We start from the raw sequence: 16,237 nt of genomic DNA on the forward strand, positions 1-16,237 counted from the left end.
ATGTGATAGGGTATGCCATAGGGTACGCATTAGGATGTGCAATAGGGTATGCAACAGGATATGTATTCAGGTATGCCATAGGGTATACTATAGGGTACACACTAGGGTATGCATCAGGGTGTACCATAGGGTATGCACTAGGGTACGCATTAGGGTGTGCCATAGGGTATCCATTAGAGTATGCAATAGGGTATGCAACAGGGTATACCATAGGATATGCATTAGAGTATGCCATAGGGTATACAATAGGGTATGCAACAAATAGCCCTTCTCCACTTGCACCAAGGCATTTCCAACTGCAGGGACATCCCAGGCGCTGGCTCTGGCTGGAGGCCGGCGTGCGCTCTGCAGCGGGCTCTGCTGCTCTTTGTCAAGATGTGCATTTCATGGTGTTTTTTTTTTGTTTGTTTTTTTTTATTAAAAGAAGGTATCAGCCTTCTGTTTGATGTGTTGTTGGCCACGGTTGCTAAGGGAAGCAGTGTACAATTACAGCCCCAGTGATGTCCACTCTAATAATACACTTGGCTCTGCATAGCTCAGATGCAGACACAGCTCTGCTATAAAGAGCACGGCCATTTCAACAGAGGAATACTCCAACTTATGTTACATGTGAAGGGTTTGTGGCACACTGCTTAACATCCCCCCACTGAAAAAGAAAAGCACCGCAGCCAGTACAAGCCAGTGAGTAAAACTATGACAAGCAAAAACCTCTTGCAGTAGACTTACTTTCAATTTATTAATTAAGAAGGTATTCCTAGAGGGGTGAAGAAACCATATATGTGTCCTACCAAGATGTTCTTGCATGCCCCCATCCGCCCAAGCTCCCTGAGCCCAATTCGGCCAGGTCCATCCCAAGGCCTTGCACAGCCCAAAATCGCTCCTTGTACCAAACACCAAACCAAACTCAACGAGGAGAAAATCAAACCCAAATGACCCCCCCTAGTGCCGAGCCCCCGCATGGCAGCATCTCCCTGAGCTCGACCAGCTACCCACCCCATGACTCCCCTTTCCGCATCTCCCTTCAGCATCCTGAAAGGTTCACAGCACTCAAATTCAAGACTCAGCCAAGATTTGGGACCAAAACACAGAGTGAGGGATAAATTCAAACCAGAGTTTTCCCGATAGATCCCCTTAGAGCCTGAAATGGTGCAATGCTGGCCGGAGGGATGCTCTTTAGAGGAGCAGCCTGCAGGGAGGGGGGTGACATGACAGCATTCCCATGCCGCGGCGCTGGCATCTGTTTTGGGATCAAAACAAGTCCCTTGAGATAAGCTGCGAACATGTGCAGCCCACAAGCACCTTGTCAACAGCTGAAAATATAGGAGGAGACAGGTTAAAAAGACAGTTTATTCAGTTTATTGCCTGCTCTGCAGGAAAACCCCTTGCTGCTTGCTTTAAGGTCCAGCGGGGTATAGGGATGCTGTCTATAGGTACCGGGATGCTGGTAGGGTGGCTCAACAGGTTAATGCATTCATTTATGAGATCCTCCAGTGGGGCTGAGCTGTTGCCATTGCAGTCCCAAGAGAAAGGGACAAACAAGCCCCTACAAAACAGGAGCATCTGCTGGGAGCAGATGGGGGGGCAAGCGATCCAGCCCCAGGTGCCAGCAGCGCTGGGGGGGGATCACGTTGATCCTGATTTATCACACCCCGGCAGAGTAATTCCCCAGCTCGCTGGTGCCTGGCGAGCTGAGCTCCTTACGTCCAGGGATCAGATTAGTCTGAAAGGTTCTAGAGAGACATAAATCCAGCTCTGGAGCAAGCGTTTTATTAAAGGTTTTGGGTTTTTTTTAATTAATGGTAAATTATCTAGAAATGGCTGTGGAAAATATCTGATGGTGGAGGGGCCAGAACTGGAGCTGGGTAATGTTATATCATCAACCATATATCAATATATCATACTGATATTGATAATATGTCATATATCAATACCATCAACCCCTTTATTTCACATCAAGGCAGCTGCAACAAGTCTTTTGTGCTTCGTACCTGGGTCTGTTTCCAGCCAGGGCTATCAAGCCTAAATGCATCGCAAAAAATCCCAGTTTCGGGCTGACCAAAGTATTTCATGAATCATGTGAATGCATCCGATTATTTTGGTTGGAAAAAACTCCTGTGCTTAGAGAAAGTCAAAATCCTTTACTATCAGAAAGGAAATGTTAAATTATTTAATTTCACATAGCACTTTGCTTTTGACCTGTAGTGATCTGTCACCTTTTGCCCCATTAAGACATTTTTAAAAGATGTGCAGTTTGGGGCTGAGCAAATCCCTTTTGCATATTTTTCTATGCTCTTGCACATAAAATCAGTCACCTGCACACCCTGCTCACCCTTTACATTTCATTTCTTCCCAGCTTTCCACAATGGACATCATGCTCCCATCACATTGAGACTGGCTACATGTTCCTGGGAAGCACTTTGGGACTCTCTGGAGATATAAGATATATTATTTATCCTACATTCATGCTATGAAGAGCTGAATATGAAGCTAGTTATTATTGCGGATGACATTGCAGTATAAATCAGTCTACTGGGTCTGTTGGTAGGGGTAGCAGTGCTGGGCCAAGAGAAGAAAGCAAGTTAGAAGAGTCCTCCCTAATCCAGAAGGACTGCCATCATCCTCAATTTTTGGATAACACCCTGCTGTTCCCTGGCCATCGCTCCTGGACTTTATTTTGGATTTCTTAGCATCGCTCAGCCAAACGGGGGAAGACACAAGCGTGACCTGGCATGGGAGGAGTGGGATGCTTGGATGAGTTAGAGCCCCCTCCAGCCCTTTGCTGCTAAATCTGGGACTGATGTTGACCACAATTTGTCTCCTCCTGCTTTATAATCGCTTTGGAAATAAATCAATTAGGAAAAAATCACCGACTGGTACACACGATGGGCAGATATGTGTTGTGCCCAAGGGCTTTGCAGGGGAGAGCGGAGAAGGAGTGGGTGCAGGGAGAGATGCTGGGTTTAATACGCACCCAGGGCAATGAGAAAAGCAAAACCAGACCACTGACTTCTTTGCAGAATTATCTTAGTTTCCGCTAAATACTGATTTTCATTATTTTATTTTGCTCCTTATATCCCTGTTTCCCGTGTTGCTGAATATTATCGTTATCCAAGATGGAAAAACCATGCGGATTCAGCCCGGTGCAGCTGCTGTAGCTGCTTGCTGAACAGCTCCTGCCTGTTTCAATGGCAAAAAAAGCCAGAACAACACAAGGACAGACTGACTCTCAGGTCTGCTCTGCCATTTCCAACACCTCTCTGGGCAGGTACCTCCTCCTAGTCATCCTCAGGGGTTTTGCCCTGCCTGCGCGCAACCTGCCAAGACAAAGCTCTATCTTGGTTGGGATTATATCTCCTTGGACCTAGGCTAGGCCAGATCCAAGTGGGCTTTCTAAACCTGGCTCTAACATTACAGCTACACCCTGGTTTTCTCCAGCCTCCTTCTCCATCAGCCTGCACACCTCTGCGTGTAGTCCTGGCATATGGACATCTCCCTGCTATGGCATCATGTGGAGCTGAAGCAGAGGGAGATAGAAAGACTTACCCAAGGTGAAAAGCTGACTGCTCGCACAGCAAACCTAAAAGCCCAGAATCTGGCAGATACCCAAGCCTACCAGACTACTGGCTATCACCTTCCCTCTCATTTCCATATGAAAATCCATCGCCAGAAACATTTTCTTGAAAATATGTATTTCTAGGCCAAGTTTCCATTTCAATCAATTGCCATCTTTCTGGGGAAAAAAAACATCCAATTCCCAATATTCCCAGTGAGCACTGCTATTCTGGATGCTGCTGCCCACAGACAGCGATGTGGTTGGAGTTGGCAAAAGAAGACAGCTGCTTCTTTCCCATCCCTGCAAATACAAGTGGCAGCCCTTTGCCTGCTGAACGGACATAAGAAGGTATCCGGAGAGCAAGAAGAAACAGCAATCTCATTGCAAGACTTCCTCCACCACAGGACCAGAAGCATTGGTGATGACCACATGTGTCTTGCCCAAAAGGCGACTTGGCCCACACAAGGCACAGCATCCAAGAGAGAGGTCCAGCAAGAGCAAGAAGGTCAAGCAGATGTGCCAAAAACTGGAGTGATGCTGGGCACTGAACACGTGCAGAGAACAGAGAGACAAAACAAGAGCTTTGTACATGCCGCAGATGACATGTAAGGAAATGGCCAAATGGAAATGCAAATTAAATTGATGGAAATTCATCGTTTCAGCTCTACACATCCTGTCTCCAAAGAGGCAGAAAGATGGAGGTCCATGTGACACCCTCCCCAGACAGCAATCCCCCTTGAATGGTGGCGATACAGTAAAACACGCTCCCCCCAGCAGATCACAGGCAGGTGAGGACAGTCCTGTTTCCCCATCATACACCATTATCATGGACCAGTTATGAGAGCCACTGCTTCCCCCACCCCCCCCCAACTTTGCTGTCACTGATGGTTTTGGAGCAGAACAATCAACCAGTACTTCATATACCAATAAACAAGTCACTCAGAATAATTAGCACATACACAAATTATTTCTGTCTGGGTTGCAATCAGAAACCAGGAGCGAGGTGATGCAACCAACAGCCTATTCAGGGTCCATGCCTTAACTTGGTATCTCTGGTGCTGAGATGGACTTCAGCCAAAAAGAGCGGCAAAGACCCTCCACTGTAAGACCCTCCAAGTTCACTTCTCTTCATGCCATGGGGATACTGCCACAAGCAACCCGCTCATTTCACAGATGGGCCCTGGTGTGAGATACCATAATTCCACGTACAGCTCATTAAATGGGAATGAAGAGCAACTTGACAATGTCCTCAGTGCCATGTTATCTATGGTAACCATTAAAGATGTGCACAGACAAAATTGCAGGTACGCTTCCGTTCTCCTCTCATCAACTGGCTTCAAAAGGAATTTGGTAACAGCTCAGCTCCTGTCCAAATGCATGGTAAGATCAGGCAGGGTGAAGCTGCAGCCATCTAACCAACTAATTTTATCTCATTACCTGCAACATGTTGAGGAGCAGACTCCGGAATTTGGTTCCTTCCACCATGAAGAGGGCCATTTTGTCACAGAGCTTGGCTGCTGTGGAAGCAAAGCTGCGGTCCATCACCGCTTTCTGGTAGATGGTCTTGACTATCTCCCCCAGCATCTCTTCAGAGTTGGTAGAGTTCTGGGCCTCCTCCATGAAGGTGGTGAGCTTGAAGTCAACATCGCTGCTGTTGTTCCTCATGCTGTTGAGGATTTCAATTAATTTGTCCATTTTGTTCTTTTCGGGATTGGTGGTTTCCACAGTGACTTCGTCCTGGTCCGTGAAAAGGGAAAGACAAGGCGTCTGTTACACAAGGGAAAAACAGACATATCAGCCCTTGTCCTTCCACAAACAGCAAAGGGGGAAGGGGACTGGAGAGACATATAAACAGACACAGAAAAATCAAAGCATCTTTTAGAGGCACAATGGTCTCATCTCAGCATTGAAAACCACAAGTGAATCAGTTCTGACCCAGAAATGTTCTCTTTCCTCATTTCCTGCAATACTCAATCCCAGAGTCCTCCCCCTTGGCTCGGGGAGAAGATGTGCTTGAGGGTCCTGAGCCAGGATGCCAAGGTCTGACCACCCCTGACTGCTTTCAGCATCTTGGACAGGTTTCTGGGGGTGTCTGCAACATGGTGGTAATGGACACTTTTTTGCCTCTATTTTGAAAGTGCACTGATGTTTGCAAAATGCTCAGATAACAATCCTACAAAAATATCTACTTTTTAACATATATTTAATGATCTAAATTGAGATCAAAGATGTCACATGATCCCAGCATTAAAAAACTCTTAACTTTTCCATCTCTTGGCTGTTACACTTTTCACTTCACATCATTACCATAGAATTTATTGCTTCTTTTCAACATTTAATTATGCATTTCCCCCTTTCCCCCAGTGTAAGACATGCATCCTGCTTGCTCTGGTCTGCTCCCTTCTCCTCCTCTAGTTTAATCTTAAAACGTGCTATACAATACAAACCTGTAGCAATTTTTTGGACAACCCCAACACCAACCAGCAGTTGGAGTTGTCCAAAATGCCCATCAGGAGGCCAGTTGTGTTGACAACACCCACCCAAGAGTGGGTGCTTATATGATGTGTTTCTTATAAGACTATAAATTTGCAGGGAGAGCATTAAAATGAATACTCTGAAAGTCTCTGCTATACTCCCATTGCTTTAAAGAACATAAAAATAACTAACAAAATCTCTTCCTCCCCCTCATGCCACATACATAAATAGTAAATGCACATGTATTCAAAGGTATACCTTTCCAACATGCACTCCCATGGAATTGTGTATGTTCAGGTTATTTTTGTTACACATTTTGAAAATCTCATTGGAGATATCCCCATGGACGCATTTTCCAATCTGACAAAAGAATCTCAAGAGAAAGAATCTGAGTTTCACAGGGGGCAAATGAAGATATCATCTCCAAATTCCTCAGAAATCTGACGCCAAATATTGTTTCCAAAAAGGATTTCTCCTCTGTCACTTGCATACAATAGTTTTGTTACTGTTGGTTTGTTGGCGAGCATTGTATCAATAAAAGGCCTCCTGAAGAAGCACAAAGACACTTCAAGAGAAGTGTTGACACTAGGAGATTAAGATAAGTTGGGTGCATTCATGGAAAGGTCCCTTGAGCCCAACCCACCCTTTGTATGGAGAATGGCCAACAGACACACTCTTGGAAAAAGGGAAACTCGACGTTCCCCTAAGAAATAGTACCTTTTCTTTTAGTCTCCTCCGCAGCCTGTCTTTGGAAGACTGAAGCAAATTGATCTTGGGTCTTTCCCCAATGCGCTCGTGAATACTGTCTTTCCGCTTGGTCTCCGACTCCTGGATGTACTGCTGAGACTGCTTCTCCACAGCCTCTGGGCCCCAGTGTGTCTCCACAGGAATATGCACTGTGCAGACAGAGACAGAGGTGTCCTCGATTTTCAAATTCTCAGTCTCTTTGGTGTTTCTGTGCATTTCTTTGTCGTTGGGCGAGTGCTTCTGGTTGTGGTGCCATCTCCGGTTCTGGCTGTAGCCGTGGTGGCCCGTCCTGCCTGAGGAGTGAGGGGCCTGGCCTCCTTGGTAGAGTTTCTGGTGGTCCCTGTTGTGTTTGGTGCCACCTTGCTGATGATCTGCGTGCTGCTGAGACTTGTTCCCACCGGGAAGTCTCTGCTGTCGCCTGAAAAGTCAAAGGAAGTCATTAGTACATCCTTTCCTGCATGGTCCTCTTTGGTCAACACATCTTCTGTCCCACCAAACACCCTGGCCCTTGGCAGGTGGGCTCTATGGGTCTCCCTGCCACTAAAGGGGAGCCAATTTCTTGGCATCTAACACAACCTAGTACCAACTCATGCCTCTCAATCTTTTTCAATAACAGGCATATTTCAGCTGAAAGTTTTCATGAACAGTTAGATAACATGACTTTGGTTCCCAGGAAAATCTCTCCCAGGTTTCTGTTTTCTGTGTTGCTTCCACACTAAACCAGGGAAGACCTGGTTAGCCCCAGCTCAGCAGCAGGAAGTCAGGCAGGCAAGAAATAACAGGAGATTTTTTTTTCTGAAGACCTAACGAGCTCCTGATAAGCCTGGCCTACAGCATCGCTCGCTCCTCTTACTTGTCACCTCTGCTGTATCAACATGGCATTGGTTTGCAGTGCATCATTTTAAGCGTATCGGGAATTTCTAAGAGAGCAAAAAAGCTAAAAAGCGAATTACCAAGTAAAAGAGGTGCCCACACCAAATGGTTTTGTTTGGCCTTTCTTTATGCATGTCCTTCATCATTGCTACATTGGGAAAGGACATGTGCATGGATGAAGAAGCTGAGGACCACGCGTGGCTCTGGCAGCACAGGGAGCCAGGACCATTACCTCCAGATAGGAGGCTGGGTAAATATGGCTCCAAGTAGATAACATGGAAATTCAACAGGCACAAAGAGGAGGAATTGCCTGCAAATGGTTTGCTCAAGAGACTACAGTGGCTCAGAAGGGGTGAGCAAGCACCTGTGTGCTGGCCATAACCGGTAGCCGAGATGGAAGGTCCCCAAAAAAACAGTAGTTGAATGGAAGAAATGCTTTGGCAGCCTCAGACATACATTTCAGATTTCCACATGGGCTGCAGCATGGCTCTCCCCAGCAGAGAAGGCTGAGCCAGCATGCCATCATCAAGGATGCAATTAACATGGAGATGGTCCCAGCATTGGCTGCCTTCACCTGGGACTTTGCAGGGTTAGTCCTAAGCACGATGGCAGCTCCCTGCCTGCCTGCTACCTTTTTAACACTCAGTATTGGCTCTGAGAGCACACAGGATGCTTTAACACTCAGCTCCTTGCAAGGCTGCTGGAAGCAGCGCTGGAGGCTCACAAGGGACATCTCCCCAGCATCGTCCCCCAAAACAGGGAAACAACTGTGAGTGCTGCAGTGACCACACCAGTCTGCATCCGTACTGGTTGTGTAGCTGTTATAAACCCCCTGCTCAGCCTCATCCCTTACCCCAAACCCCTGCCTCCGTTTGGATAAATAGCAGTGTTTATTTAAAACCTGTCGCATAGCAATTAATTTTATTTTCATCATCTGCACTGCTTGGCTAAGGGCGCTCGGACAAAGGAAGGGGCCATTCACAAATACATTTCAATGGTCAGCGGCTAAACAGTCTCCAGCCCTGTCTGCCAAAGCCATCTGCCCATCAAATCCATATTCCTTGGCATCCTCAGGAGTTAAAACCTATTTTCTGATGACAACTGGCTCTTAACCATAAAGAGTGAGGGCTCGTGTTTGGCGAACACAGGACGAAGAGGCTTGTTCGTGGTGGCAGTGGAAGGAATTTGTGTTTAGTCTCAGACCACCGGATCCAGTTTTCTGAGATATTCAATGTGGGCAAAGACCCATTCAAAAAAAAAAAAAAAAAAAAAAAAAGGAGATGGGAGAAGCTTTCCTGTTTGCTGGAGCTTACAAGCATTTCATGAGTATGGATTCTCCACATCAAGTTTTCCTGGCATTTCTTTGTTTCCTCTCAGTAACGCAATCACATAAACCGCTTTGTAAAGAGCAACACTTATTAAAAGGGGAATGTCAAAATAAAAGTTAGTTAAACCCCTTATCTAGTACTGAGCCCTCACATGCTTGAGCATGCAAGAGTTTTGCTGATATAATTCAGCATTTGCTTTCTGTGGTTTTGCTCTTCTCTCGCCTCAAACATCTGAGTTTAACTGTTTGGGTGCACTTTTATTCTTGGGTTATTAGCCAGACAGGCTGCTACTGTATTTAAGTTCAAATATTGCACAGAAATGACAGAAGTTGCACACAGACACAGCTTTAAGCAGAGGTAAGGCAAAACGCCTGGAAATGAGCTGGGAACCAACCTCTGCTGTAAATTCCTGCAAGAAACACGTGCAGGGACATTTTTTTCCTAAAGACATAATGATATTATAAACCAAACAATTTCTGTTTAAGGGCTGTGGGAAAAAAAAAAAAAAAAGGTTTAAGATGATTACAAAAAAACACTTAAGCCAATGTGGAATGTGCAAGATTGTTCAGTTTGGGGCTTTTGCAATAGGACAGGGAGAGGACAGGCAGCTCCTTCCCCATAGAGGACAGCTAAAAGGCATTATCCCCATAGCAAGGGGGAGAGCAAACACAAACCGAAGCTTTGCAGTCACTGACCACAGGATGGAAAACACCAGAGTTAAACAACTTAGGAAAAAAAATTTGCAAGAAATAAAAGGCAAAGGAAGAAGAATGGCAAACAAGAAGCAACATCCGTGACTTGGCAGCAGGCAGGGGTCTAGATGATAATCCAGCATCCAGGCAAAGACTTGTTGTGTGCTTTTATCTTCCCAACACCCCAGTGAAGAAGAAAAGCCAAGAAGAAATAGGACTCTGCAGCGAAGAAGAGCCAAAGCAGGGAGAATGGGGCCCAGATCTTAAAACTTTTTTGACTGCACAGCATTGCAAAGCCCAGGAGGTTGGGATGACCCATCCTTGCTCTCAGGTGTGACCAAGGTGCTGGGGACATAGAGAGCCCCAGGAAGGGGCAAGATGGGGACCAGGGCACCCCACCACACGCATGTGCTGTGGGTTGAGTTGACGGAAACAACCTCATGCTTGCTCGAGGGCAGGAGAGCCAAGATGGTGGCCTGTGATGACCTGCCAAGCTTAGGGAACCAGACCATGTAGGAACCCAAAGGCACCTCCCAGCCCAGGGTTTCAGGCTTGCGATGCCGAAGGAAGGAAAAGCTGAAGCTTGAATCACACAGCAACATCTCCAAGAAAAGAAAGAATTCACCCCAGAAAAACACTGCAGCTACTGGGAAATCCTTCTTCTGTCCCTCTCTGCTCATCCTTTGCTGTAAGGACACGGTGCCTTGCGGGGGACCCTGCTTCAGCTACAAGAAAAAGTACCTAGAGATCACACCGGTCTCTTACCTCTTGCCTCTGTTTAATGTTAAATAACTATTTTCACTTCAAAGGCCAAATTCTGATTCAGCTCAAAACTCCCCCTGACTTCAGTGGGAGCAGGGATTTGGCTATCGGTCAATGTGGAAACTTAAAGAGATGTTCAGAGTTACAAAGAAACTGCAGAACTAAAAACCAAGGGGAGACAGTCAGGGTTGCCAAGCTGGAAATAGGATGGTATCGCTTGTGCTATTGTTTCTCCACAGATTTTTTAAATTTAATTAACTAAATAAGATACCTTTCAACAGAATTTAGATCTGACAAATGTCTGCTCTGTCAGAGGAGCCTACGCAAACAAATCTAAGGCTTCAGCTGTCTCGGTGATTACCAGCCTACATGCTCAGAAATACGGGATTCCTGCAAGTTTTTACTACATCATTTGCTCCCAAGGAAAGGGGCTGGAAGGCACAAGGCTGGGGAAAATAACTCCAGACACACAGACAGCTGTGGTCTAAAACACAGTTGCACCATCCTGTCAGACCTGCTCATATCCCCCGAGTGAGACAAGTCCTCCGAGAGCCCCCAACCATTTGTCTGGCACGTGGAGAGCTGGAGGACAATGAGGGGTTACATTCTCCTGGTGGTTGCATGGAGATTTGGTTAGGCAATTCCTGCAAATACGGAAAGGTGAGGAGCTACATCTCTAACAGCACTCGGAGGCATTTACCCCACAGTGCAGAGCATCCCATACAGCCAAACAGACCGAGATCCCATCTGTGGGCTCAGGGACAGGGTGCTCTGGACATCCTGGATCTTGCCTTTGAAGAACCTGCCTGGACACCATCCTTGCCCTCAATCCCAGGCAACTCTCTCATGGGACAAACCCTCCTGGGCACGCTAAGCTCCTCGCAGAGGAGAGACGCTGGTTTTGTCCTGCTTTCATGCAGAGCCTGATACCTGGTGGGCATGGCCAGGGCCACCCAGCAATTAACAACTAATGTGGACTTGCAGCCACTCAGGCAAGAAGTTGAGAACGAAGAGTGGTGCTGTGGCCAAGGTCAAACCTGCTTCGCCTTCCTCCTTCTGGTGAATGAAAACATTCCTCACTGTATTTTGTGGACAGAAAGTTTCTCTTCATCCTTTCTTTTGCCCAGGCAGGATCTCATCCCTGTACCAGGAGCAGGAGAGCCTGAAGGATCCCAGTTAGGAGCTGGTGGAATTTTACAGTGTCTAAAACTGGTCCTGGAGGTCTAATTCTGCCCTGGGAGGTCAATGGGAATATTGCTATTAATATAATGAAGAGGAAGGTCTGAATTTCTATTCTAGAGGCCTGACTTCCCCCAAAAGTGTTCTTCACCAAGCCTCCATCAAAGGTACTCTGATGTCTTACGCGCATGTATAATAACTCAGCATTGCTTCAGTGCAGGGAGTACCACAGCCCAGCTACAGCTGTTTTCTATCCTCGCTATGATTGAGAGTGGGAAACACTCAAATAAACTTGATGGTTCTACACAATTTAATCAAAAACCTCAAAACCCCACAGAAAGAAACATCCACCAGCTCCAAGGATGAAGAACACAGGATTTCTGTGTGTTTTCCCTTTGGCTTTCTCTCTCAAACTGGTTTTGCTTGGCTCCAGTTTAATTTTTGTTTGCATTTTTCTCAGATGAGAAGGGAACAAGATGTCATGTTCACTCCTGAAAACAAAAATGAAATTATTCACACTTCTTTTATGCCTTTCTGTCACTAGGGGTAAAGTCTATCCCAATCACTAGACCCAGCCCACATGTCGTGGACGGACATGGCATTTTGGAAGCATAGAAAATCCACCTGTCAAAGTGGTGGTGATCAGGATCTAAAATCATCTTTGAACACCTGAGACATGATGTGTGCTTTAGGTCTTACACGTGTGCATCCTTGAAAATATACAATGAACTCTAGAAGACAAGCACAGCCTACAAAAACAACACTATGAGGATAGATATGTTTTTGATGAGGCTCACAGCATCTGGCTGCTGGGAAAAGCATTATGAAATCTTCAGATGAGCTGCCTACCTGGGAACAACTCCTCTCATCATTGCCTTGGTCTTGGGGTGCAGCCACTGCAGACAACCCTCCCTTGGGCCTGGACATCATGTCTATCTTTGTTTGCTAGAGATGATTGCGTTTGGCCTTTACAACGTAACTAGACTCACTATAAACCAACAGGGTAACATTGATTTTTACAGTGAGGGTGGTGAAACACTGGAAGAGGTTGCCCAGAGAGGTGGCAGATGCCCCATCCCTGGGGTCATTCAGGGTCAGGTTGAACAGGGCTCTGAGCAACCTGGTCTAGTTGAAGATGTCCCTGCTCGTTGCAGGGGGGCTGGACTAGATGACCTTCAAAGGTCCCTTCCAACCCAAAGCATTCTATGATTCTATGATTGAAGGACTTCACACAGAGACACCCGAGGTGCTCACGCAGTAACGCATCCAAAAAATGGGTGTAGGATTGACACAAAGCAGGGTTCATCATGGGATGCGCTATCTTCTGCTATGGGATGCTGACTGATTTGGCCTTTCCAAACACAGTAACAGACCTGATTTCTCCCTGTGCCTTCCTGCAGCATCACTTCACACCATCAGTGTCCACTACTTCTCTCACCACAGTGACGGACACCCCACTCACAGGACCACCAGATGAGCGCCTAGTCTGCAAGCTGTGCTGCAGGAGCAGAGATAGCACTGCTGGGCTGAAAGGACACTGCACAAAGTCCATTGGAGCAGACTCAGCAAAGCCTTGAAGAGCAAACTTGTCTACTGCTGAAGTCCAATGAAAGTCCTCACATGCTGCAATGCTTGGCTGCACAGGCTGCCTGAGTCAGCTATTTTCTTCTAAGCTTCATGGAAATGAATCTTCAGGAGGAATTTAAGTAGCTGTTTTGCAACACCAGCTTGGGAAAGACATCCCAAGTACAGATGGCATGCAAGAGCGCTCCAAAATAGCTCTTTAAATGCTTTGCTGGATCTCCCACAAATCGATGTCCAGATGGAGGCCCTTGTTGCACAGAGCGGGCAACCAGCTAGGAAGACACCCCCTGGACTTCAAGGCTGACTGCCCAGACTGGTGTAGAAATCGCTGCAGTGATTTCATGTAGAAATTGCTTGGAAATGGTTCTCTTCATTGCTTGGAATTATGTTTTTGGATTCTTAGTGTATTGTAAACATGAATGCAAAAATTACATGAAAACCACAGGAAAATACAGTGACAAGGAACTGAATCCAGTTTAGCTGAAATAATTTAAACCTGAAAGACACAACCATGGTACACAATGTTTCCCAAAAATCTGCTGAGTGCAAATACACATGGATCCTGGACTACTGGTAAGAATGCGACTTGAATGAATATAGATTCATCTTTTACTATTATGCAATAAAAGAGCTTATATTGCAGACTCCAGGCTGCCTCCTTTAAAAATACACCAAGGTTGATCAGTTATCCCAAGATCTGATAATCCTCCAAGAGATAAACTTTAAACCTGTGCCAAGATGCGCAGACATAGCCCACCACCATCCCTCCATGGTCCTGTCCCTCAAGACACATCCTAAATAGTACACACGAGCCCCCACCTGCTGCCTTTTTGTTCAGCTGTCTTCCTTCAGACTTCTGTGACTCTTTGGCCTGCAAGCAAGGAGACATCCTAGGTTTTTTCCATCTCCTATTTATACCAGTGCTTTCTAGTGAAGAAATAAATGTCTTTCCTGTAGAAGCTAAGGCAAGATTTGACAGGATCTCCTAACAGCTGTCCAGACACATGAGCTGACCCAAAGTACACAGCAAGCAATTACTTCCGACACGGGGATCTGGTAAAACACCAACTCAAGGAGCAGAGATGCTTTGGACTTGTGTGCCAGAAGCCTTTATCAAACACATTAAATAAACTTCTTTAAAAATGATGCAGCATGCTATAGCATTTAGCGTAGAGCTTTGGGAACTAGGATCAATCTGGACATTGACTTACTGCAACCCAGTGACAATCTTAAACAGTTTCCCAAATGTTTACCCAAGTCTGTCCCACTGTCAAGAGTTGTCTCCTCTTGACCCCATTCCTGCCTCCTCTCTCATGCTACCCCTAATGCTCACGTGGATGTGCTGAACTGTGCCAGGGTCTGATCCACTCCAAAAATTTACTTTCTCTTGGATGAGTTTCCACTCATCAGTTTGGAAGGGAACACGCAGCTCAGGGGGAGGCACAGAGCTGGATCTGTAGCTCCAATGCCACATAACTGCTTGGGTACCAGCACCCCCAACTTTAATCAGGACATTGGGATGATCCATAGCATCTGCACAACACTGGGAATGGATGGACCAATGTTAGTTTAAATGAAATAAAGAAGCCTGTTGTCCACTCATGCCCTGGAGGCTGTCACGCTAAATAAAGACATTATCAGAGAAAGAGCATATACTCAGCATCTTCATGCCTGTTAATGACCCCAGCACCTTCCGAATCAATCTAGGGACTCTTTCCCACAGATGGTCCCTTGGAGACAGACTGCTGTGGCTTTTGTAGGAATAAATGGAAACAAAACAGTTAACAAATATCCAAAAATAGAGCATAGTTAACTGTTTGTTTTTTTTAATATGGAGATGAAAAATCCCTGGATAATTTACGTGCCAGCAGAGACATTAGCTGCATATAATAGATGCAATATTTTTAATACTAATATTTTGGGCTGAAACAAGAGTGGGAATGGAAAGTATTTCCAGTGCCTTGACTTCTTTATTTTGCAAACATCAGTTGCTAACTGCAGTCAGACAGAAATATTGTTTCTGCAACAAGAGCCCAAACAACTCAAGCTGGCAACTTCTTCACGCACTAACCATGCCAGGAGGCCCTGCAGAGCTTCAGCATGTTGCTCCCTCCCAGGTCTCCAGGGCCAATGTCCCCAACTTGGGCTTGCAGGGAGAAGCAGCGGGTGGTAAATGCTCTCCTGCAGAGAGGGTGGCTACTTGCTGTGGACAAAAACTGGAAGTCACCACTCAAACCGTGCAGCCACACCGTTGAAGTGCTGCTGGGCTTCTTCAAATGGGCCAGGTCTCATAGAAAGACATCATGTGACACAGGGGATGCCATAAAACCTTTTTTTACCCATCAAAAGCATCAACTTCTGCTTGCCCTTACCTCTCAGTTCAGTTGCCAGATAACTTTGGAGAGCAACCTGGCAGCAGAAAGCCCTCGGTGCTCGTCCCAAGTGATCACCAGCAACAGCACATTTATATTTGAGGATTGAAAGCAGGAGAAAGAGACAAGTTATTTCACTTTATATTCACTCTAGCAACCAGCTGCTGACAACACCTCCATGAACTCGTGCTGGAAAACAACGTGTAGATGGATAAACCCATTTCCAGTACTGAGGAGCCTTGCCAGAAACAGTCCACCAAAGAGAAAGCCATTTCAATAACAGATCGATTTCCTAGTGCAGAGGAACCTGCCACTATATTTCCTTCCTTCAATTCTGGCCAGCTGAAATAGCATCACGTAGACGGTTGTTTTGCACTACATGACACTAAAAGAGCAGCCTTGAAGGACAGTCTCATGGGTGACGGGGTTCACACGTATGAGGATCTGGTGGTCATGGGTTCACTGCAAGGTCTGCGGTGGGGGAAGGTCCAACCACAGCCCCTTCCCTCCTTTCTGCCTCAGTTTCCTCGCAGGGAAAGGGGGGATGATGAGAGCAGCCCTCTGCCAAAACGCACTTTGAGGTTGATGGACAACAAAACACCGCAGCGTTGTTTCATCTCTGGCTGTTTTCCCTGGGGACAGCTCTTGCACTACTTCCCCGTGACTCTTCCA

The 16,237-nt window shown here is 46.2% G+C and overlaps 1 protein-coding gene across 1 annotated transcript in view; it reads right to left on the reverse strand.

Annotated features, from left to right (window-relative positions):
• Nucleotides 1-16,237, reverse strand: part of LOC309602006 (CBP80/20-dependent translation initiation factor-like) — a gene marked incomplete at its 3' end in the record, with an annotated part of 138,356 nt that overhangs the window by 32,697 nt on the left and 89,422 nt on the right. The window contains exons 9-10 of the mRNA XM_082335282.1: nt 6,746-7,193; nt 4,991-5,320 (exon numbers count right to left, since the gene is read on the reverse strand). Of these exons, the coding sequence (XP_082191408.1) occupies nt 4,991-5,320; nt 6,746-7,193 (778 nt within the window). The remainder of the gene's footprint in view (nt 1-4,990; nt 5,321-6,745; nt 7,194-16,237) is intronic.

Source organism: Platalea leucorodia (genome assembly GCF_965183815.1).
Source record: "Platalea leucorodia genome assembly, chromosome: W".
NCBI lineage: Eukaryota > Metazoa > Chordata > Aves > Pelecaniformes > Threskiornithidae > Platalea > Platalea leucorodia.